The following is a 24749-nucleotide window of genomic DNA, read 5'->3' as shown; positions in this document are numbered from 1 at the left end:
AATTCTAAACATGATATCAGAGCAAGACTCATTCCAAATTTTGTTTAGGATATTTGGGTCCCATATCAAATCGCCCAATATGATTTAGATGTCTAACCCTACGCATGAATGTTTGTGTGAAGAGTCGACATCGACAGTAAAAGGGATGGGTGGTCTCGTGACCTGGACAATACTCACTTCTTGAACTAACTTTGAGATCGACTTAAACCCAAAATTCAGTTCTTCTAACACGTTCAACTATATCTATTTGTTCATTGATCAAATGCAATGCAGCAAATTAAACCTGGTAATTTAACATATTTTAGCTGCACAAGTTGTTTTTTTCTGCTACTAATGTACAATTTGTTTCGTATGAGGGGTTGTTCATCGTTAAAGGAAACCTTAACAGAACATTTTAAGTGAAATCTAAGCAAAATGTGGCCATGAATTCGAGGAAATAAAGAAAAGCAACTAAATCTTAGAAGTAAAATTAGCTCTTAGAATTAATAAGTCTCTCGCAGAATCTTTATTACTTTACTCCATTTTGTATGTGTTTTTATCCTTAATAGAGGTGACATGAATCGATTTAACTTGTGTACATTGATAAAATTAATTTTTTTGTTTACGCTATCAATATATTTTAACCTATCATATTTTTTATGTTACTAATCCCACTTTCGATGAACGTTTACCCGTAATCATCTTTGAGAATTATAAGTATATGGAAACTATGGAAGTAAGTTAGAGAAATATGGTCCTTATTACATGCGTCCACCTCAATATGCAAAGCACCAAACAGTGAAATTATCTTCTTTCTTTACGGTTAAGGTAAAGTTGATATACTAAGTACTACTATTTTATATTCTTCTTCGAGTATATTCGCTTTAACTTTGAATTTAGCCTCTACGTCAGTCAATGGCTCACAAAATGTCTTCATCAGAATTTGCTTAAAAGCTTTGCAGTACAGCCCATTAGAATCCTTTTCCACCTAATCTCTGTTACAACAAACTGATAGAATTTGCCTTCTATCATTTCACTTGTATAAATATACCTCTAATTTACATCTTTCTCTCATCATCCAAACAGTTGTTCAATAGCTTCTTGCAAAGAAAATGGCAATGCGGACAAGTTTGTTAGGCGTCCTTGCCTTTGGTTTTCTTTGTTTCATTTGTCTACCTGCTGAGGCTGCCCTTAAGAAATATCAATTTGATGTTAGTCTCTTCAATTTTCAAAATGTGTTTTTGTTTATTTTGGTTCTTAGCTACTGTTTGTTCTCTACACTAGCTCATTTGGCACCTTTTTTCGTCTTTTACAGGTTAAAGTGTCAAATGTGAGCAGATTGTGCCATGCAAAACAAATGGTTACAGTTAATGGAGGATTTCCGGGGCCAACTATATATGCTAGAGAAGGAGATAGAGTTCAAATCAATGTTACTAACTATGCACAATATAACTTGTCCATTCATTGGTAACAACATTAAATTTAGATGAAATTAATATTGTTTCTAAACTTTCAGGGGCTAAAACAGAATATTTTTGTTCTGATGCTTGCAGGCATGGTTTGAAACAATATCGCAATGGTTGGGCAGACGGTCCAGCTTACATAACTCAGTGCCCTATCCAGACAGGAGATAGCTATGTTTATGACTTCAATGTAACAGGACAAAGAGGTACCTTATGGTGGCATGCACATATTCTTTGGCTAAGGGCAACTGTCTATGGTGCAATAGTGATCATGCCACAACAAGGAACTCCCTTCCCTTTTCCTCAACCAGATAGGGAAGAAGTACTTGTACTAGGTGAGTGTTGGCACTCGTTAATATACATAGAATTCACCCCCGAAATTTCTTGTACTTCTCTTAGTGCAAAGCATGAATGGAACATGACATTTCTTATGTTTAAATTTTGATAGGAGAATGGTGGAATGCTGATGTTGAACAAATTGAGAAACAAGGAAATGCATTAGGTTTACCTCCTAATATGTCTGATGCTCACACGATCAACGGAAAGCCAGGGCCTCTTTTTCCATGTTCTGAGAAACGTAAGAATTAAGATACTGATATTTGTTCAAGTATTCAAACCCTGTCGTATCAAAATAAATATGACTTGCAACAATGTTGCATGCAATCATACACATACTAACCATGATTCATCAATTACTTGAATATCTTTCTCAGATACTTTTGCCATGGAAGTTGAAAAAGGAAAGACATACCTGTTGAGAATTATCAACGCTGCTCTCAATGATGAGCTCTTTTTTGCCCTGGCTAATCATACCTTCACAGTGGTAGAAATTGATGCAGTCTACACGAAACCATTTACCACAGACTCCATTCTGATTGCACCAGGCCAGACTACAAATGTTCTGGTTCGTGCCAACCAACTTCCAGGAAGATACTTCATGGCTGCAAGGGCCTTCATGGATGCTCCAATCAGTGTGGATAACAAGACTGCCACTGCTATATTCCAGTACAAGGGAATCCCAGAAACCGTGATTCCAAAACTTCCTACTTTGCCTGCACAAAATGACTCAGACTTTGCTTTGAGCTATAACTCTAAACTCAAAAGCTTAAATACTCCCAAATATCCAGCAAACGTTCCCCTAAATGTTGATCGACACCTCTTGTTAACAGTTGGCCTTGGGATAAATCCTTGTCCCACCTGTCTAAATGGAACTAGGCTAACAGCTTCTTTGAACAACATTTCCTTCATCATGCCAGAAACTGCACTTCTTCAGTCTCATTACTTCAACATTAAGGGTGTATACACTCCAGATTTCCCAGACAAACCACCTACTCCATTCAATTTTACAGGGGCACCCCTTACAGCCAACCTAAGGACAAATGTAGGCACAAGGATCAGTAAAATTGCTTTCAATTCCACTGTTGAAATAGTAATCCAAGACACCAACTTGTTATCGGTGGAATCACATCCTTTCCATCTCCATGGCTACAATTTCTTTGTGGTTGGAACTGGCATTGGAAACTTTGACCCCAAGAAAGATCCAACAAAATACAACTTGAATGATCCTATAGAAAGAAATACTGTAGGTGTTCCAACTGGTGGTTGGACTGCTATTCGATTCAGGGCTGATAATCCAGGTACCTAGTTTTCAACCAAATTTTGTTAAAACTTTTGAAAATTTATTGTTAACATATCCAATTTTTTGTGAAGGGGTCTGGTTCTTCCATTGTCATCTGGAGTTGCACACAGGCTGGGGACTGAAAACAGCATTTTTAGTGGAAAATGGACCAGGATTAGATCATAGTATTCTGCCTCCACCAAAGGACCTTCCATCATGCTAATTTCAAAAGGCTTTACTTTTATATGTCCAGATGGATTTCTTGTAAAAGTTTGACATAATTTGTTTTATTTTCCCATAAGGAAGCAAAATGCTTTGAAGATTATTCACACTTTAGCCAGTGTGCAAAATTGGAAAAATGAAGGAGGAGTTTTTATCCCAGGAATTTAAATGTAATTTGAGTTGTAATAAAGGTCCACACATAAAAATGTGATTTTGGGCTGTTGTTTTTTATGAACTTCCCTATCTACTTGGATTGAAATATAGTCTGTTAATACTACTTGACTTGACAGTTTTATCAATTATAGCAAACCTGAATTAGTACCTGCTATTTTAAGAAAAATCCTAAAATTTGAGTTCGATCATTCATATATAAAAATTGCTACAAAACTCTGTAAATTTAGAGAAAAAACCCAAAATAATCCCTCAAGTTTGAGCACAAAAAATTTACACGAGTGCACAAACAATTCTTTGAGTATTTATTCATGCATGTAATGGAAGTGTTAAAAAGTTGAACAGGAACTTAAGGAATAAGGGAAGACATTACCAGAAAAATTAGAATTTTCGATGAAATTCAATTAAAATTATATTCATCATAATTATTTCTGATGGGACTTTCTATTGGAAATTTTGATTTTTCTAGTAGTGCCTGAGTTGGAAAGTGATGCAAGTGAAATAGGGATTAATTTCATAGATGTATAACTCTAGTTCTATCAAGAATTTGACCATGGTTTTAGGGGAAAATCATTCTAGCACTTTGAAGTATAAAACTTATTCTCAAATTTCAGTATTTGGGTGGATGCCTTTATAGAATTTATGTAATATTTCATCTGGTGAAATAACAAATAAAATTGAAAACATTAGTAACGTTGAACAATGTTTAAATGAAAGTGTACTGTATCTTCTGGTTTTGTTTTTGGCAATTAAACACTTTTCATTACCAAAATGATCTTAAAAAGTGTACTACAATAATTTTACTGAATTTCACATATCTATGAGCGGTTCAGTTTACTCGTAAAATAGATTGATTGTGATTTTACCCCCAAAAAATTATAGTGCTAGTAAGTCAGGACGGCTCTATATGTATTGAAAAATAAGTCACTTATTTTAGGCCTCCAAATTTAAAGATCCCATTTAACAATACTAAGATTTGTATTCTTAAAAATTAGAAAAAATTATACAGTTAGTTTCAATCTTTAGTTTAAGACTATACGATTCAAAAAATATTAATTATTTCTTATTAAACTTCAAACTCCATGTCAAGTCAAAATTAGACAAACAAATTGAAATGGAGGGAGTACTATTTACAAAACAAAATAACTTTTTCATATAGAAAGAAAAAACAAGTTTGCATCTCAAAATAATTTTTTAAAATATATATTTACAAACACTTTGCATTTTAAAAAAACTAGAATAACAGATTTTAAATTTTTTAAAAAAGTATTATTATTACTCCAAAATTTAAGAGATCCGATTTATTTTTGATTTTAGGTCATGAAAGTGCTTGAGTCAACCCCAATTACAGTTCTGAGTTATCAAAATTATTTTTTTAGTTAACATACCATTCAAGGAAGAAAAAAAAGTGAAGCGACTAGTTGAGAGAAGAGTAAATTAATGAATGAAGGTGTTATTTCAGTGTCATAGATAATAAAATTGAGTAGCCATAAAAACATATGTAAATGGTGATACTCATAGTAGGTTTACATGACTACAATAGCACAACGAACATTTATGTATTTTAGTAATATTATAATAATTTCTTTCCTTCCTATGTCTAAATCAATATGCTATTTTTTGACCAACCAATAGAACTGCCGTCAAAAAATATACCTACATTCTACATGCTAATTAATATGCACCTTCTTATACTAGAGCTAGGCAAACTTCTTTCCTTTACCGTTAAGGTAAAGTTCATAAAACTAATTTATATTTTTCTTAGCTTGAATGTGGTGGATTTTGAATTTAGCCTCTACGTCAGTCAATGGCTTTAAAAATGTCTACATCTGTGTATTGCTTAAAGGCTTTGCAGTAACAGCAAATTGAAATACTTTTTGTACCTAATATATCTCTTCCCTTAACAAACTACTTATATGACATTTCACTTGTATAAATATGCTTGTCTCATCCCATTCCATATACTTGTCATACACCTTTTAGCCAATTAAGGAAAATGGCAAAGCAGACAAGTTTTTTAGGCTTACTTGTCTTTGGATTTCTCTGTTTCATTTGTCTACCTGCTGAGGCTGCCCTTAAGAAATATCAATTTGATGTTAGTGCTTTCAAATTTTGAATTATGTTTACTTTTGGTTGTTTTCTTTTCATCATGGTAAACTTTTTGTGGTTTACAGGTGAAATTGTCAAATGTGAGTAGATTGTGCAATGCAAAACAAATGGTTACAGTAAATGGTGGATTTCCAGGGCCAACTATATATGCCAGAGAAGGAGATAGAGTTCAAATCAATGTTACCAACTATGTACAATATAACTTGTCTATCCATTGGTAAGATAAATTAGAATTAGATGAAAATTGAAGTCTCAAAACTTTCAGCTGCTAAAACAGAATGTTTTTGTTCTGATTCTTGTAGGCATGGTTTGAAACAATATCGCAATGGTTGGGCAGATGGTCCAGCTTACATAACTCAATGCCCTATCCAGACAGGAAATAGCTATGTTTATGATTTCAATGTAACAGGACAAAGAGGAACCTTGTGGTGGCATGCACATATTCTTTGGCTAAGGGCAACTGTCTATGGTGCAATAGTGATCATGCCACAACAAGGAACTCCCTTCCCTTTTCCTCAGCCAGATAGGGAAGAGGTGCTTGTTCTAGGTGAGCATTGACGTTCGTTAATATATATAGTATTCATCCCCAAAATTTCTCAAAGTTCTCTAATGGCAAAGAATGAAAGAAAATGACAGTAATGCTTCTATGTGATTGTGATGCAGGGGAATGGTGGAATGCTGATGTTGAAGCAGTCGAGAAACAAGGAAATGCCTTGGGTCTTCCTCCTAATATGTCCGATGCTCACACGATTAACGGAAAGCCAGGGCCTCTTTTCCCATGTTCAGAGAAATGTAAGAATCAAGAGACTGATATTTACTAGAGTATTTCAATCATGTATGTTTCTTAGAGTATTTGCTTCCAACATAATTCAATATGTGAATTTCTTTTTCAGATACTTTTGCCATGGAAGTTGAAAAAGGAAAGACATACCTGTTGAGAATTATCAATGCTGCTCTCAATGATGAGCTCTTTTTTGCCCTGGCTAACCATACCTTCACAGTGGTAGAAATTGATGCAGTCTACACGAAACCATTCTCCACAGAGGCCATCCTGATAGCACCAGGCCAAACTACAAACGTTCTGGTTCGTGCAAACCAAGTTCCGGGAAGATACTTCATGGCTGCAAGGGCCTTCATGGATGCTCCAATCAGTGTGGATAACAAGACTGCCACTGCTATATTCCAGTACAAGGGAGTCCCAGAAACGGTGCTGCCAAAACTTCCAACCTTGCCTGCACAAAATGACTCAGACTTTGCTTTGAGCTATAACTCTAAACTCAAAAGCTTAAATACTCCCAAATATCCAGCAAATGTCCCCCTAAATGTTGATCGTCACCTCTTGTTTACAGTTGGCCTTGGAATAAATCCTTGTCCCACCTGTCTTAATGGAACTAGGCTTACAGCATCTCTGAATAACATTTCCTTTATCATGCCACAAACTGCACTTCTTCAATCTCATTACTTCAACATTAAAGGAGTGTACACACCAGATTTCCCAGACAAACCACCTACTCCATTCAATTTTACAGGGGCACCCCTTACAGCCAACCTAAGGACAAATGTAGGCACTAGGATCAGTAAAATTGCTTTCAATTCCACTGTTGAAATAGTAGTCCAAGACACCAACTTATTGTCGGTGGAATCACATCCTTTCCATCTCCATGGCTATAACTTCTTTGTAGTTGGAACTGGCATCGGAAACTTTGACCCCAAAAAAGATCCAGCAAAATACAACTTGATCGATCCTATAGAAAGAAATACTGTTGGTGTTCCTACTGGCGGTTGGACTGCTATTCGATTCAGGGCTGATAATCCAGGTACCTAGCTAGTTTTTGACCAAGTTTAGTTAATGAATTTTCCTATTGTTTCAAAACTTTTTCTTAACATATCCAATTTTGTGTGAAGGGGTCTGGTTTTTCCACTGTCATCTGGAGTTGCATACAGGCTGGGGACTGAAAACAGCATTTTTAGTGGAAGATGGACCAGGATCAGATCATAATGTTCTGCCTCCACCAAAGGATCTTCCAACCTGCTAATTTCACAAGGCTTTCCGTTTTCAATTTGCTTCATGCACCATAAGCTAAGGAAGCAAAGGCTTCAAGGATCATACAAATTTAGAAAGGAATTTCCATCCAGAAAATTCAAGGAATTTGAGCTGTCATAAACTTCCACACATAAAAATGTGGTTTTGGATTGTGTTTTTTCTTTTGTTGTCAATTTGGATTGTGTTTTCATGAACTTTCCTAATTCGTTTAGTATCTATCATTGGATTGAAATACGTTTGTTGATACTTGCTTTTGATTTGTCTCTATCTAACCTATATGACAAAGATTCGAGTCGTGCAATCAGTCATTAATCACGATACCAAATATTACAATTTGGATTTATCAACTATAGCAAACCTGAATTAATCCAGTTAAGCACCTGGAAACCTATGGCTAATCAAGAAGTCGGAAAATATTTCGACTACCCCATGTAAGAAAATGCAAGCGACAACCAAGAAAACACTTTTGAAGAATATGTCGGAACTCCAAGAGAACCACACATATATCCTAGCTACTTACTACAGAAAAGGACATCCTAGCTACTTTGTTTTTAATTTCCTAGGTGGCATTTGATGGGTTTGGGAGATGAAGTCTCTTGAAAAATAATTTGCAACCAGACTCTTGAGAACATAAGCATTAAAATGGGTGAAAAATTACGACAGACAACTAAACAAATATTCAACTATAAATAGAAAAAATTGGCTTACAATTATGGTCAAATGGGATTACTTTTCTTTTAAGTCAATTTCTTCAATAAATATTCAAAACAATAAAAGCAAAAGAAAAAAAAAAGAATATTCGAAGTTATTGTAAAGGCACAATATCCAGTTAAGTAGTTCAGTGGACAACACGGACTGCACAGAGCAATAAAAAGAGAACAATTTTCCAGTTAGAAAGCAAAAAAGACTAACCTTTTTGCAAATCCTTTGTAATTTTGCCATCAAATAGAAGATGGCAGCATTGTCTATGACCTGGTCTTGCTCTCCCTTAACCTCCTCAAAATTTCGGCGAGTTAATCGGTGAGTTTCACTTTCATTTTTTCATCTCTCTATCCTAGTTTTTGGGTATGTCTTCTTCTTTCATTTCACCCATTTATCAATCAATTTTCTGCTACCCATCTAGTGATTGATTTTTCAAAAATACAATCTTTTTTACTTTGTAAGTTTGAAAAATGAGATCTTTTCAATTGGGGTTTTGTGTTTGATGAGAAATTGGCTGAATTGACGGACTGCGGTTGGTTACAGACACTCAGGGATGACATTTGCAAGTGTGAAATCTACTGAAGGGTTGGGAAATTTACCCAAGGTCGTTTTGACTTCTCCTCATGGAAGGTACACATTCTTAGTTTTTAATTGATGATTCTGGAGGCATGATGGAAAGTTTGCCGGCTAACAAGTAGGATTGTAAGAAATAGTTCTGGCAAAAGAAGTCAGCAGTTTGATATTGAACCTTAATCCAATCCTTAATGGTACTGCATTATGCTGAAAAGATCTAATCTTGAAAGATTAAATATTATTACCTTTGTTTCAATTTGTTTGTCTTGTTTTAACTTGACACTAACATAAGAAATATCTGACAAAATGCCCTTTTATCTTGTGGTCTTAAACGTATTACGTTAAAAGTTAGAATTAAAGAGTTGCCAAAAAAGGAAAGAGACATACTTTCTCACAAATGGATTATGTAATGAGTTGTATGGGGAAGATCTTCCACGTTCGTCATGTTGAACTGATCCCGATCTGGACCAAAAGCTAGTTTCTCTAGAAACAAAAGTGATGTCTGATGATGCTATCAGCTGTTTATCAGTGATATTAGTGGTACTGCATTAGTCATTCTGATGGCAATATCATTTGTTGAGTAATGCAGCAATGCGTACTTCCTATAGCTTCACAAGTCCAAAACACTGGGTTTGTACTATGTAGAGATATTGAATAGGCACAACAAAAATGTTCCTGGGTACTTACCTGAATGCTGGCTTATGTGGTCGATTGGCTGAAAGTCCTTCTTTCCTTCATTTTGCAGTGAGGCTGAGCTATATCTATTTGGAGCTTGCGTCACATCTTGGAAAGTAGACAGTAAAGATCTACTTTTTGTTCGACCAGATGCTGTATTCAATGGTCAGAAACCAATCAGGTCATCAGCCAGTTTTCAAGTTTTAGAATTTGGTCACAATTATATTTGCTCTTTTAAACAGCTAAACTTATGCTTTCTTCTTCCTTAACACAGTCGAGCACGTTTGATGATTAACATTCACCTAACTAGAAGCGTTTTTCTTTACTTTTGTTAAAGCTGCAGTATCATCAATCTTTTACTATCTCTACCTTTAAAATTTAAAATTGGAAAAAACTAAAGAGGTTATATTACCTTCCTTACTAACTATTTTACATTGTACAGTGGAGGAATACCACATTGTTTCCCACAATTTGGACCTGGCCCAATCCAGCAGGTAAATTACTTCTCATGTTTCAATGTATTTAGTTGAGACTTCTTAATGTTAGAGAGGTAGCATTTCTTAATTGAGAACCAACTCTTTTACAAAAGCATCAAGTGACAGTTTCTTCTGCCAATGCACTCTATCCCTTAGCTACATGCTAGAAAAATTGTTAACCTACATGCTAGAATAATAGTTATAGCTCCACTTACAGTTCTATTGGTAATTGTGTGATGCAATACCTTAACTTATTCTTGAATATTTCATGCTATCTGATCAGTTTCTGAATGCTGGTTTTGTGTCTTAAATATGCTCATCTGGTTGACAGCACGGATTTGGAAGGAACGTGAGTTGGACCCTTGTTAGTTCTGAAAATGTGGAGGAGAAACCTGTTGTTACTGTGGAGCTAAGGGATGGCCCTTACAGCCGTGCAATGTGGGACTATAGTTTCCATGCTCTTTACAAGGTTCGAGTTGTAGATTATCTTTCGTTTTTCCAATCAAAATTTTAAACTACTTTCTCAGATAACTTCTGTAGCTAATTAGAGTCACAGACAGCTAAACTGGACGAATACCTGTTTGAGTATACAGAAGGGTGAAAGCTAATGGCAGATCCATGGGGGAAATGCCCAGCTACCTTTGCGTCTGCAAATAATGTTTCCCTACGTTAATTTGTAACTTTTCAAAAGTAACTACATAGAATGTGCTAATGCCCCCTTTCCCTACATATATTAGCCAACAACTTTCAAATCCAAGCCCAATAATTGGTATGTGACTTTTTGTTATAGAGAAATTTGATAAAGGACTCTCATTTACATACCTTGGTATAGTACCTATTTGATTTGATAAATGTCTATGCTATACCTTCTGCTCTCTCATAGTTACAAGGAAGATTCTTTTGATCACGTGTGGTACACAGTGGCGGATGTAGAGTGTGTCCAGGGGGGTCATCCGACCCCCCTCGGAAAAAAAATTACACTATATGTATAAGATCAATTTTTTTGTGTACGTGTATATATTTAAAATTGAACCCCCTGAGCATATGTCAAAGGAGTAGCTCAATGGTTTATGGGGTTCAGGATTTCACCTATGTTTTATTTGAACCCCCTTGATAGAATTCCTGCCTCCGCCACTGGTGGTACATGATAAAACTTCTAATTTCTCATTTTGCAATTGCTTGCAGATCACTCTTGATAAGAAGACCCTCTCAACGGAACTCACAGTTAAAAATACTGACAACAAACCATTTTCATTCACTACTGCACTGCATACTTACTTCAGCGTAAGTATTTCTTTGGCAACTTGTGCGTGGAAATTTCCATAGTTTGGGTGCATCTCCTAAAACTCTTAAAATTTATCAGGAGTTCAAGACCTGTCCAATTATATGCTAATAAATAATCCTGTTCTGCTGCCTCAGTCTTCAAGTCAAATAGGCCTCTCTTTTTCCTTTTCTTTTTTCTTTTACTGCAAGCATTTTGGCTCTATAGGTGATGGAGGTTAACTCATTTCCTTAGAATTTCATGATCTTTGGGGTAAAACTAATTCATGATCATTGTTGAGATTGTTATCCACTAAAAAAAGAATATTTTATCATCTATATTCTCTACTTCAGGCTTCTGTAACAGGTGCATCAGTTAGTGGTTTAAAAGGTTGCAAAACTCTAAACAAGGTTCCTGATCCCACAAACCCTGTCGAGGGAAAGGAGGAAAGGTCAGTATGAGATCTCAAATAGATCAAGAAATCATTTTCTCTTCTCCCAGAACATACTTATTATCTTAAAGAATTCATGACTGCTATTGAGAACCTACATTCTCTGCAAACGTATGTTTCTCCGGGAGATGTCTGGTTGGACTTCATATTTTTTATCATCACGAGCCAGGTTAATACTCTTCTTAATGATAAACTATGATAATCACAAATGCACATACAAACACTCACATATTGCCTAAAACCAACCCGTGTTTCTAGAATTCTGAAGTACTTATACTTTAGCACTAGTTTGTCGTCAAGGGCATTTAAAAAATGATATGATTCTAGTCCATGCATATAGGTCATTCTCTCAAGAACCTAATCCTTCATTCTGATAATTTTACCTATTTCAGGGATGTGGTGACATTTCCTGGATTTGTGGACTGTGTTTATCTTGATGCACCTAATGAGTTACAACTAGATAATGGTTTGGGTGATAAGATATCTATCAAAAACACCAAGTGAGTTACTAGTACCCAGCCACATTGCCGTAATGGAGTTTATTAAAGAACTATCTAGCCCCCCTAGTTGTCTAATTTAGCAAGTTGGTTGTGTTTTGTATGTGCAGTTGGTCTGATGCTGTTCTATGGAACCCTCATTTGACCATGGAACAAAGCTATAAAGATTTTGTTTGTGTTGAAAATGCCAAGGTATTTACAATGAATCTCTCTGTATTTCTAAATTGACGCGTGTGATTAGATTTCTGTGTCCCATTTACTTTGAGGTGCCGCGTGTGATCTCTTCATACATTTGATCAAATTGCTAACAAGTATCCTATTGTCTGTCGAATTGCGTGGTCTTTCCTCTTACTTGTGGTTGAGAAGATTCAAATGCTTGACCTAATATGCAATTTGTTCATTTTTTTTTGGTGTGTTTTCCCTTGGTTCATATCAGATTGGAACAGTTCAGCTTGAACCAGAGCAATCTTGGACGGCTGTACAACATCTAACTGTTGCTTAAAGATACCTCCTGGAAGAGAAATCAACTTTTTGGAGAAACTCTCCCCTGCTTTTCAATTTAAAAGACTCACTTGAGAAAATGATTGAAAATGGCAAATACAAAATAAAGAATAATGTTGTATCTCACATGACCTGCATTTCATAGCAGTTTAAGAGTGTTCAAGTGATATTTTCATCTTCTTTCCCATCAATCTCCTCTGTATTTGCAAAATCTTTATTGTACAAGATAAATGGAATGAAGCTGCAAAATGCATAAGCTGTATTATCCAAGATTTGTGATTGAAGAGGAAAAAGTACTAGGTAAAGAAATGCTAGTTCCTGTTTTTGATTCAATATCAAATGAATCGTACATTATGATTGTAGCATTCAAAACATTTCTAACTATCTCTAAGAATGGTAAATACTCGAGTCCAGAAAAGCCGAATGAGAGGAATAACAGAGCCGAATCCTAATAACAGTTCCCTCACATGGCAGAAACTAAAATGAAATGACATTTTGTTTTCAAGTACTATCAAGAGCTCAATGTAGCAATTAAGCAGACAACCAAAATGATCAATACCACAGCCCATACCCAACATATCCATGCCCTTCCCTTCTTCTGCTGCTGCTTAGCATAGAAAAGACTGTTGGTTCCACCACTGATGAAGCTTCCAGCAATGGCCATATTATGCTCAATGTCATCAATCTGTTCACCTTGAGTCTCAACTAGAACAGCCATATCAAGAAACACTTGATGAAGTTTGTCCAGGCTCTTCTTTATGTCCATTACAGCCTCGTGCTTATCTTTGTCATCAAGATTCATCTCTGTTTTTGCTGCAAATATTTGAACTTTCCCACTTTCTCCTGAAACCATCTTCTCAATCACTTCCTCTGTTGGCTCCTTCCCCGTCTCGTTGTAATATCTTCTTCTGAGGCAGTCTTTGTAATCTGACAAGATTTTTTCTCTCAAAGCCTGAAAATCATTCATGATGTCCCTAAGCTTGACCCTCAATCCATTAGTCATGTTAACTCTCGTTCGATCAACCACAGTGCCTAGTGCATATGCCACTGATAATTTGCGATTCCCCACATTTGATTTGTCAAGTGCTTCAAGTTTTGCCTTGACAATCTTGGCTTTGCGAAGGACAGAGACCATATCAGAATCCATTCTGTCTCTAATGCCACGAAGAACTTTGGGACCGTGAGTAGTTTTTGTCTCCTCATTCAGATTTTGAAGATCGATCAAGAGATTAGTTATCTCTTGAATATCACCCTTCACTGCCTCGATTTCACGGAAGAAGTTGGAAAGATTGTCTTCATCTGTGCGGCTGAGTTGGCCCATCTCCAAATCCCTCTCTGTTTCAAGATCCAAATGGGCTTGTTTCTTCAATTCCACATAACTTAAGAACGATTTCGTCATGAGATCATTCATCTTCACTCCAGTTTACTGAATATTCTGCAATTAGTCAAGAACAGCTTATCAAATACACCAAGAAAACAGATAAAGTAACTGAATGCAAGGAAATATTTCTCTACCCTTTTCTGCAAGACAACAATCTGTCATGAAACAATCCGATTGAACATGAAATTCAACACCAATAAAAACAAGAAAACAGAGAAAGTAACGGAATGCAAGAAAAGATTTCTACCCTTTCTTGAAGATGGCAATTTGTTATGAAATAATCCGATTGAATATGAAATTCAACACCAAGAAATATGAATAAAGCAGGAAGAAATAGATAAGAATGAAACGAGTGAATTGAAGAAGAGATTTTTTCACTTCAAATCTTGATTGAACTGAAGTGGGTTATTACCCAATTTTGAAGAGCTTTGCGTTCTTCTTCTTCTTCTTCTTCTTCTTCGTCTTCTTGATGATGATGGTGCCTGTTTTCTTCTTCTTGGAACTGTTTGGGAGGGGGAAAGAGGGATATGGAGATTCTGAGGAGTTTCAAATATTTCAAAAGTTTCGCAAGGAAGAAGTGAGAAGTAGCCGTTTATATTGATGTTCCGCTTAAGGCGGTTACGGTTAGTAACCCAACTATGAAGTGCGAAAAAAGTTTTTTTTTTTAATTTTTTCCTTTTTATTGTTTTTACACCAAAGTAAATTCAGGTTAAATATTATTGTTTTTTAGAAAATTGTTTCAATTAAAGATTAATTTATTATGAGTATAAAACGTTGTTGGTAATTTTGTAAAAAGGAAAAAAAAAGATGGGTGGTGTTTGGATGTATGCTTTGAGATGATGATATGCATTAACAAAGATAAACTTTTGTTTGACCATAGGTTTGAAAAGTTTTTTCTTTTGAAAAAAAAATAGTCAAATATTTGTTTGGTCATAGAATTTATCTAGTTTTCAGGAGATTTTGAAAATCAATTCTTTAAATGTCAAATTCTATTTTAGACCTCTTTTTGACCCAAGATATAGTTGTTGACCTATTTTAAAATTTTAAAACTTGCTCCGAATTTTCATATTTTATACTATTCTTTTTTAAAAATCTAAACTTTTTTGTACTGCTAGTCTGTTATTACTCCCTCTGTCTCAATTTATGACACATTTCATTTTTTGAGAGTCAAACAATTTAAGTTGGCCGATAATTTACGCATATATATATTATACTACGTAAAAAGTACTATAAGTCTCAATAATTGACAATTCAAATTATTAAAAAGATGTATGAAAAATTTATGGTAAAAAATAGACTTGTTTGAATCTCGAAATCCAAAAAGTGCCACATAATGAATCTTTGTAATTAATTGTAAAATTTGACAAATTATAGTAGCTAGTAATTGCGTTATTAGTAGTTGTTATTAAAACATTGTAACAAACCCGAATTCTTCACTATATTAAGAAGAGAACTAAAACGCAATTACAACTTAAGAATTGTGATTGCAACACTCAAGCTACGAAAATACAATGGAAATATTGAAATAACAAGTAACTAAAAGATAGAGATATGAATAGAGGTGAGAAGCTTTGACTCTAGAAGAAGAGGAGAGGACAAACATTTTCTTCAATATGCATAACACCCATCTTTCCGACTCATTTTCCCTTTTAACCAAATGCTAATTGGGCATGAATTCCAAATAAAATACTCCAATATTTTACTTGACCCAATCTTATTCACCACTTCTAACTCATACGCCCTTATAGAGCTAGCTAGGTTCACAACAAACATCATGTGATTTAAGGATAATGGATAACCTAGTTCATTATAAAAATAATAATTTTCAACTGAACTTATCTATCTATCTATATATAGGATTTGGGTTATGATTTGTGATAATAATAATGATCATAATCAATGAAGGTACTGCATAATTTGATTAACAAACATGTTTGCTTGGTACGGCTTGATATACTTGATAGTTTTTAGAATTTACTAGTACAAGTCATGTTACATGTTTGTTTTTTATTTATGTTTTGAAAGATTATGACCAAACACAATTTCAAGTTCAATCCAAACTTCACTGAAATTAAGTAATCTATTACCAAATGCTAGCTAAATCCGTGGATGGAAGTAGCAACATCAGTAGAAATTATGCAAAGGACCAAACAACATGCTCACTTTTAAAAATTAAATAAAACACAGATAAGGAAATAAGGCCTTCCTCATGTTATTAGAAAACATTGGCTGGCTTCAGTCTGCTGGAGATGTAAGTCTACTTTGGACCAATGACTCTTATTTGCAACTACTACCANAGAACTAAAATGCAATTACAACTTAAGAATTGTAATTGCAATACTCAAACTACGGAAATACAATAGAAATATTGAAATAACAAAATAGAGGTGAGAAGCTTTGACTTTAGAAGAAGAGGAGAAGACAAACATTTTCTTCAATATGCATACACCCTTCTTTCCAACTCATTTTCCCTTTTAACCAAATGTTAATTGGGCTTGGATCCCAAATAAAACACTCCAATATTTTACTTGGCTCAATCTTATTCACCACTTCTAACTCATAGGTCCTTATAGAGCTAGCTAGGTTCACAACAAACATCATGTGATTTAAGGATAATGGATAACCTAGTTCATTATAAAAAGAGAAAAGACATAAAGTCACCATTGAAGTTGTCCCATATTTTCAAAAAGGCACCTTAACTTTGTAGGTGTTCTATTACCCCATGAAAGTATCTAAATCCACAATAAATATACCATTTTGACTAATTTTAACACCACTCATGTTGTCACGAAAATATAAGTGTGTGAAGACTCTTGATACAACTTCATACCAACGTAAACTTGTCATGTGGCACCCCAATTTACCTTTTTTTTAAAAAAAAAAAAAACCATAAAAATCCATGTATTAATTTTATTTTTTTACTTTATTAAGAATATTTTTATTTTTTCAAATCTTTTTTCTCATTTTCTCTACCATCATTAGCTTACCCATATTTCTTGGGACATCCATGTCTTCCTTCATTTTTTATTTTATTTTTCTTTCTGGCCATTGTTTTTTTAAAAAACTAATGTTATTGTGTTCATTCTTCTTCTTCTTCTTCTTCTTCTTTTGTTTTTTTGTAAAATAAATTAGTTCCTCCTACAAATCAAGATTGGGATTTGGAAATAGTAAAACTATGAAAAACTCGATTTGGGAGTAAGGAGTTGGAGAAGGTGGTGATTTAAATTTCAAATTTTGCTTGGTGATATTTTGAGTATTTAGATTTTGATTATTTGATGATATTTATTTTCATAAATAAATTAATTGGTGATAATAAGTAGGCAAAAATGAATGTTGGTTGCTAAAGGAACACAAAGTGTAAAGAAAAGTCCATTGCAAGACACCAACAAAAGAACATGAAATAAAATTTCCCAAGAAAACGATGAAGGGAATGGAATAGAAGAAGAAAAAAAAAGGAAAAAAGAATGGAACAGAAATTGAGGTGAAGAAGAAAGAGAAAAAGAACAAATGAAAAAGAAAACCAAAGAAATCAAATAAAAATAATTAAAAATTTACTTTTAACATGTGACAAATGACCATTAGTGCGTGCCTTATAAATATTTTTGTATAAGTGGTATTGGGTGAAAAATGGGGTGTACATACTCTTTTGAAGTTGTTCAATGGGGGTAATAGGACACCCACAAAATTAAGATGTCTTTTTTAAAATTCAAGATAACTTTAATGGTGACTTTATGTCTTTTCTCTTATAAAAATAATAATTTTCTACTGAACTTATCTATCCATCTATATATAGGATTTGGGTTATGATCTGTGATAATAATAGATCATAATCAATGAAGGTACATCATTTGAGATTCACAAACATGTTTGTTTGGTACAGTTGGATATACTGATAGTTTTTAGAACTTATTAGTACAAGTCATGTTTCGTGTTTGTTTTTTATTTATGTTTTGAAAGATTATGACCAAACACAATTTCAAGTTCAATCCAAACTTCACTGAAATTAAGTAATCTATTACCAAATGCTAGCTAAATCCGTGGATGGAAGTAGCAACATCAGTAGAAATTATGCAAAGGACCAAACAACATGCTCACTTTTAAAAATTAAATAAAACACAGATAAGGAAATAAGGCCTTCCTCATGTTATTAGAAAACATTGGCTGGCTTCAGTCTGCTGGAGATGTAAGTCTACTTTGGACCAATGACTCTTATTTGCAACTACTACCAGTCCACTGCAGCAAAGCCTCCTAATTTCTACTCATTGCAGAATCTTACTGCCTGAGTAGCAATTGACAGCCACTTAACACAAGACTAATTTGCAACTCTTAAGATACATTGCCCCAGTTAAAGCAATTCAATAACGACTACGAGGAATGGTTAACCACCCTCAACTCCTTTGATCTATTGACGTTTTTTCCCTTTGGGCACTTCTTTGGGTATGAGCGTACATTCTTGGAGAAATTTCTGTAATACAGATACATATTTGTCTGGAAAAGTTCGGTAATGATCTACATGAGGAGAAGAGCCAAAGTTGAAAGAGTGAACCTCTCTCCCACTTCTCCTCTGCTCTTCGATAAACGATTCAACTGACTGAATTGGAATGACCTTGTCAGCTGTACTGTAAAGATAAAGCTGAGGACAGGAAGGCTGGTTCTTGACAAGGACAGTAATTATCTTCGTCAGCCGCCTGTAAATTGGAAATAACCAATAATTAGAAGCAGCTATAAACCTTTTTAATAGACCAGACCTTCTAATCAATAGCTAAATACTGCAAGCCATATTTCTCTGAATTAATTCCTGATTGATAAGTAAAGAAAAAGAACATAACATGTTGAAGTGCTTACTCATTAACATCAGGCAAATTAAGAAGAAACGAGAAAAGCTTCTCAAGTGCTGCGAAAAGAACGGTTTCCATCAACATGGCTCCCTTAGCTTGAATGTTTCCCGAGGTTAACGGACTTCCCACTTCATTTCCTTCTCCAGCTTCTACTGAAGAAGATGCAAAAGAGCTACGCTTCTTCAGCATGGCTGCAGTAAATCCTGCTGCCCAGACCTGCAAGCAGTTAAGGCTGAATTACCATACAACTTTCCTCATTACTCAATTCTGTAGGATCAGAATCAACACTATACAACAAGAGAGAAAATAATGCAGTGCATATTTTAATAGGAAAGAATGAAAGGACAAATGATCTTCCAAAATGAAAAGAACAGAATTCCCCCACCAAAAAGAAGAGAAAAAATTGCCAATCATTCTTGGAATGGAATTTCCCCAAGTTGCGAGAAAAACTCCATCAAACAGTTCAATCTACCAAAGAAGCCAGTCAATGGCAAAAAGCAATGCTGAAATCTCAAAGAACATTTAAAGAGGTTTGCATCTTGCTATACCCTACAAGAGTTGTGATAGAACCTATCATCTATAAATTGAAATTTATATGATAGCTTTAAACCCTTTCAACAGTTTGAAAAACATCCCATACCCAACCCGTTTCCTTTGCAATGAGAAAACTCATTTCTTTGGCAGCAGAGGGTAAAAACTTTTCAGGTATCCCTATGTTAATCAGTGAACGAAGAACCCCTTGGTATACGTTAATCATCCTGGCCCTCCGACGATATGATGAATCCATAGTTACATTTTACTAAACCAAACCAATTTCAGAGAAAAGAGTAATTAAGGTTCAAACAAAATTGATAGCATCTGAATATTATCTTATAAAGCATCAGATAAAGGATATTGATGGTAGGGTGAGGTAAACCAAAAAACCTTGGGGCTTATATCTGGATCACCACCGGAATCCACGACACAACCCTTGATCTTTTCCAACAAATCCTGTCTATTTTTCAAATTCTCAAGAATAGCACCATAACTGCACAGAAACAAATACTAATAAAGGTTAAAACAGCTAAAAATTACAAATAACTTTAGCATGATCAATATTTGAAGTCCCATTAATCAACCTACGCAAGCCATCCGGTATTACTGAAAGTGTGTAAAATCAAACACCGTTCACGACCATCCTTATCGGATTCTGACAACCACAAAGCAAGCTCATTTGCCAATACAGCAATCCTCTCCTCCAATTTCTTGCCAAGATCGAAAGAAAGAACATCTTTCACAGAAGCAACAAACGTTAGAGCGTGAATACCCTTAGAGTTATACAACTCAATATACCTCCTCAAATGTTTCGGCTTTGACCCGAGCCAACCCAACATCACAACCGTCACAATTGGGCCTTCTTTGGGTGTTGCCCCAATTTCAATACCCTTTTCACTGCCAGCAGCAAAATGCCAATTGAATAATTTATCTTGGGTACCTGATACTATACGAGCAAAACGATTGCTGGATAAGATGGGATTCAAGAATTGCGATGGGAATGGATTTTTCGAAAAACCAAATGGGGAAGAAAGTGGGGAGGAGGGATTGCGATGTGATAAGAAAATGCGGGGGCGATTCTTTGGGGGAGAAGAAAGTGAAGGGGTTCGAAAGGAAGATGGTGATAACGGAAGGGGCTTGTAATTGAGTTTGAGGAAGAGAGAAGGGGAGACATGGTGGCGATTAGAACAAGTGAGTAGTCTGACAGAGGCTTCCATGACTGACGATTTGCGACTTTGTTGTTTGCTTACAGGTGATGTTATTTGTACTGGCGGATTGTTAAGAGGAATGATTCCTTTTTTCAAAAAAATAAAAAAAAATATTTAAGGTTTTTAATATCTGTATTGAAGGTCGACTGATTCAATTTTCAGCATTAGATTCCATTTTTAAAGTCCGCACTCTCAATACAACTTTTTTCATACTTAAAACTCGGGACAACCCATACCCAAGCAGTCCATGTGGTAGACTTTTTGAGAGAAATGAACTGGACACCTGGCTTTATCCAACTTCTTTAGCTTTGGTGCTTAGCGTTTGGAACAAGTAAAGTTAACAATTCCTTACCTGATGTTTACCTACACAAGCAAAGAATTCTTTTTGTTTTGTTTTTGACATGGTATACACTATACACAACGGATCCAATTTATTTACCTTTTGAGTTCAAATGCTGGACTAATTTGATTGAAGGGAAAAAACATATCCTACCATGATTTTTCTATTCTTACCGCTTGAATTCGATATCTCTAATTAAATTTAAAAAGATTTTATCCATTCAATTTGCTCTTATTCAACAAACAGTGATGAGGATTTTGTACTCATTATAATTCTCTGTCCCCATTAAAATCAATATTTATATCAAGTAGACTGCTGAAATCATGCTTATAATATAAAATAAAAATGTTCAGATCAAACGGTTTGGAAAAAAAAAAACAGTTTCTTTAGAATAAAGTGTTACATAAAAGTGAGGGGCGAAGCATCTTACATATTAGTAGACAGTAGTATCACAAAATTGGATATCTTATTTATTGCTGTTACAATCTTTTCTTCTCTTTTTTTTTTTTTTTTTTTTNTTTTCTGAATTGCTATCACAATATTGGATATTTTCTAGCGCTTTACCCTCCTCCAACGAAGGACTTTTCAACATGAATCTGAATTTAGTCGCGCTCCAATGTGTATCGGACATCGGGTGAGGAACAAAAAAAATAAAATTCACGTATAGTAGGAAATTGGTGAAGCATATATAGAACTTTGCCAGAGAGAGAGAAAAAAAATCAGTCTTTCATGGCTTACTGAGTTTGCTGAGAGATGAGAGCACTCAACACTTCGATAAAACATACTCTACTGCATATGTTAGCAATGAGGCTAAATTTCTGATGCCAAGGTTGATAACCAATCTAATAAAGCTTTATTCACTTGTTCTGGAACTTCATCCTGGGGGTAATGCCCTGCCTGCAAGTTTACAAGGGATGTGTTCGGGTAGAAATCCTTAATTTGATTTGGCTTTGCACGATCATGAACCCAAGGGTCTAGGTCCCCCCACAACAACAACAATGGGCAAGAGAGTTGGCTCAAAACACTGTCAAGTGTATACTTTGTTGGGTTTGACATGAGTTGTTTTAATAGTCTGCACAAATGCGAAGTAGACAATATTAGCTAACTTTCTTAACCTAAACTTTTTGATACATAAACAGCAGTTGGAGCTTAAAAGTGTATATATCTGACAAAGGAGATGTAGTAAATCTCTTTTGTACACTTCTAAATTTTAGTAGTATCTCAGCAATGTCTTTGCACTTTTATCAATTTGCAAAACTCTCTTGGCATATGCTGGTAAAGGCCGAACCATCTCAGTTTGAAGTTCCAAAGACAAAACTCGTCAAACAGGCTTGAGTCATGAGAGTCAAGGACTTCAATAAGAATGTGGGGAGATTTCTATTAAGATTCTAGACTAATAAGGCAGATAATGGTGTTCCAAACGAGAAAATGATAATGGCTTTTAGCTGCCAAAAGGAGGTGAAAACCTATAGGCTATATAGCTGCATTCATACCGGTAATAAACTTCATAGGCATTTGGGTCTGCTGCAGGCCTTAAAATTGAATTGATGAGGTAATCATCCACATTTGAATGGTTTCTGTAGACCTTGAAACAAGAAAAACATCAAGGAAGTTAGTTCTTCTATCTGATGTTACTCGAGATTATCAGGGGTAGTGTCTAAATAACAAATGAAATGCAAATGCAGAAACCAGCCATCAGTTTCTGATGCATCGTGCAAATAGCAAGAAGATATAAGGTTCAAATTTAGCTAGGAAGGAACATACACCACTCTTCAGTACAGCTTCAATTTGATCTGGTCGCATTGTTATCCAGAAAGCCGATCTGACAACAACACGTTGAAAGATTTCCTCCACTGGCTTTACAATGAACTTATGTAAGGCTGTCTCTTCAGTTTTGTCGGTTGTACTAATGTCATCCCCAAATCGTCCTGCACTATTTAATAAGGAAACTCCCCTGACTTGATCTGGTAGTGCTGCTGCTGCTAACAAAGTAGTAAACCCTCCAAGACTGTTTAAATAATACAAGTCATCATAACATAATTCAATTACATACTACTTATATATTGATGAAGCTCTACCAATTAAAGCTGCTAATTGCATCTTGTAGATTCATTACAATGACAAGTTGGTAAATAAATGAACTCACCTGTTTCCAACTAAAACAGCGGGTTGTTTAACTATCTCATTTAAGAAGTCGACAACCTGATCTCTCCAAATCAAGGCATCATAGTCTATTAGTGGCTTTTCACTCCAGCCAAATCCTAGCAAATCCAGAGCATAAACCTTGTATCTTTTAGCCAGCTCTGGTATGTTATACCTAAGGTTTGATGCAAATAAGCCCACTTATCTTATATAATAAAACTCAAGTTACACAAAAACAAATATTATAGAATTACCTCCAATGAAAAGAAGAAGAAGCAAATCCATGGATCAAAACTATTGGAAACCCTTCCCCTTCCACCACATAATGAATTCTGTAGCCTCGCCATTTCCAGTAGTTGTACCCCTCTGATTTAAATGGTAATTGCTGCAAGCCTGTATTTATCAATCTTTGTTATAGACATACACACACTAAACAGATACCAAGAAATTCAAAGGTAACTATGGGGTGATGAACTGACCTAGAGAAGATTCAGCAACTACAGAAGGAGTCATAATCGAAGTACCAGTAGCAACAGTTCTATTAACAGCAAAATTCCTTCTACTTATTAATTTCCATCTGCTCCCTTCAAACAAAAAGAAAAGAAGTAGAGAGATCAAAACTCAAAAATCAATGAGTTACTGGTCTGGTGTAAGGTTAGACTAAAAGCTTACTAAAGCGATTACTTCTAGGTATACCTAACCTATTGCCTATCCAATTCAGCCAGTCTGTCCTAGCCGTGGCAGTAGAACTTGACATTGATTATATTTACCAACTAGAAGGATTCAAGAATCTTAATGAACTTTGGGAACAGTTGAACGTGGTACTTAGAAGTTGTGGCAGTTTAGAAGATTCTCATGAGCTTTTTATGAATAAGATAAATAAAAAAATTGTCTTTTTCAGAAACAACGTGAAACCAGAATAAAGATTTAAGGAATCGTTTTGTTCCATGTAGAGACGACAAAATTAACAACTTGTCGTCCTCGGCAATGCGCTTAGAAGTTTCAGAACATTCTTGTAATAAACAGATGCTGCACACACTGTCAAAAGCTTGCTCTTCTTTCTTTATGTTATATTAGCTGGTCTTAATTATGCCCAGCTCATTGTTTTCACCAATGTTTCTGCTTTGTGTTCATCGCTCTCTTCATATTTTACTATATATTATGTGCAATTTCTTTACCCCTTTGGTACCCACTTCAGAATATTCCTGTAACACTCAATGTGAAATCATATGTTGAATCACGGTGATCATCTCATCTAAATAATTTAACAGGTTACGGAGAACACATTTTTATTTATTTAGTTATATCTTCAATATATCCTTAAGTACCGCAAGACTTGAACGCACAACATCTGTCTACTTCAAATACCATGTTAAAAACAATGTGACCACTTAGTTTAAAATTTTAAAGCTGTAAGAAAGAGCATATTCCTATTTTATTTAATTACATCTCAAACAACATATCTGTTCTTTTCTTGTGCATTTCACACACACACACACACAAAAAAAAAAACTAATTGGTACAATTTTGTTGCATTCTCTGTATATTGCTGTCTTCACAGAAT

The 24749-nt window shown here is 35.0% G+C and overlaps 6 protein-coding genes across 7 annotated transcripts; 3 read left to right on the top strand and 3 right to left on the bottom strand.

The window, feature by feature from the left end:
* Nucleotides 1–1013: 1013 nt before the first annotated feature.
* LOC125848640 (laccase-11-like) lies at nt 1014–3559 on the top strand. The gene is made up of 6 exons (XM_049528548.1): nt 1014–1190; nt 1295–1446; nt 1533–1777; nt 1891–2019; nt 2156–3079; nt 3153–3559. Exons 1-6 carry the CDS (start codon nt 1092–1094, stop codon nt 3281–3283), a joined length of 1680 nt encoding a protein of 559 aa, XP_049384505.1. The 5' UTR covers nt 1014–1091; the 3' UTR covers nt 3284–3559.
* A 1861-nt stretch (nt 3560–5420) lies between these two features.
* Nucleotides 5421–7835, top strand: LOC125848641 (laccase-11-like). Its single transcript, XM_049528549.1, has 6 exons — nt 5421–5548; nt 5628–5779; nt 5865–6109; nt 6226–6354; nt 6456–7379; nt 7468–7835. Exons 1-6 carry the CDS (start codon nt 5450–5452, stop codon nt 7596–7598), a joined length of 1680 nt encoding a protein of 559 aa, XP_049384506.1. The 5' UTR covers nt 5421–5449; the 3' UTR covers nt 7599–7835.
* A 573-nt stretch (nt 7836–8408) lies between these two features.
* Nucleotides 8409–12892, top strand: LOC125848456 (putative glucose-6-phosphate 1-epimerase). The gene is made up of 10 exons (XM_049528318.1): nt 8409–8626; nt 8852–8938; nt 9627–9737; nt 9999–10050; nt 10364–10501; nt 11218–11316; nt 11647–11744; nt 12137–12244; nt 12352–12433; nt 12678–12892. Exons 1-10 carry the CDS (start codon nt 8559–8561, stop codon nt 12741–12743), a joined length of 909 nt encoding a protein of 302 aa, XP_049384275.1. The 5' UTR covers nt 8409–8558; the 3' UTR covers nt 12744–12892.
* A 160-nt stretch (nt 12893–13052) lies between these two features.
* Nucleotides 13053–14609, bottom strand: LOC125848458 (syntaxin-112). Of its 2 annotated transcripts, none has more exons than XM_049528319.1 (2): nt 14536–14609; nt 13053–14177 (listed from the first exon to the last, which is right to left on the bottom strand). In XM_049528319.1, exon 2 carries the CDS (start codon nt 14151–14153, stop codon nt 13254–13256), a length of 900 nt encoding a protein of 299 aa, XP_049384276.1. In that variant the 5' UTR covers nt 14154–14177; nt 14536–14609; the 3' UTR covers nt 13053–13253. The 2 variants fall into 2 exon arrangements, with proteins under 2 accessions (XP_049384276.1, XP_049384277.1); XM_049528320.1 differs by lacking the exon at nt 14536–14609 and adding an exon at nt 14371–14445.
* A 3540-nt stretch (nt 14610–18149) lies between these two features.
* Nucleotides 18150–20753, bottom strand: LOC125849055 (uncharacterized). The gene is made up of 4 exons (XM_049529051.1): nt 20084–20753; nt 19886–19988; nt 18969–19177; nt 18150–18811 (listed from the first exon to the last, which is right to left on the bottom strand). Exons 1-4 carry the CDS (start codon nt 20710–20712, stop codon nt 18526–18528), a joined length of 1227 nt encoding a protein of 408 aa, XP_049385008.1. The 5' UTR covers nt 20713–20753; the 3' UTR covers nt 18150–18525.
* Nucleotides 20754–21853: 1100 nt separating this feature from the next.
* LOC125847445 (pheophytinase, chloroplastic-like) lies at nt 21854–23942 on the bottom strand. The gene is made up of 7 exons (XM_049527062.1): nt 23858–23942; nt 23665–23769; nt 23440–23578; nt 23190–23360; nt 22808–23051; nt 22537–22628; nt 21854–22115 (listed from the first exon to the last, which is right to left on the bottom strand). The coding sequence occupies exons 1-7, from the start codon at nt 23940–23942 to the stop codon at nt 21854–21856; spliced, it is 1098 nt and encodes a 365-aa protein (XP_049383019.1).
* Nucleotides 23943–24749: the final 807 nt, after the last annotated feature.

Source organism: Solanum stenotomum, chromosome 12 (genome assembly GCF_019186545.1).
Source record: "Solanum stenotomum isolate F172 chromosome 12, ASM1918654v1, whole genome shotgun sequence".
NCBI classification, from domain to species: Eukaryota; Viridiplantae; Streptophyta; class Magnoliopsida; order Solanales; family Solanaceae; genus Solanum; species Solanum stenotomum.
This window is presented reverse-complemented; position numbering and strand designations above follow the sequence as displayed.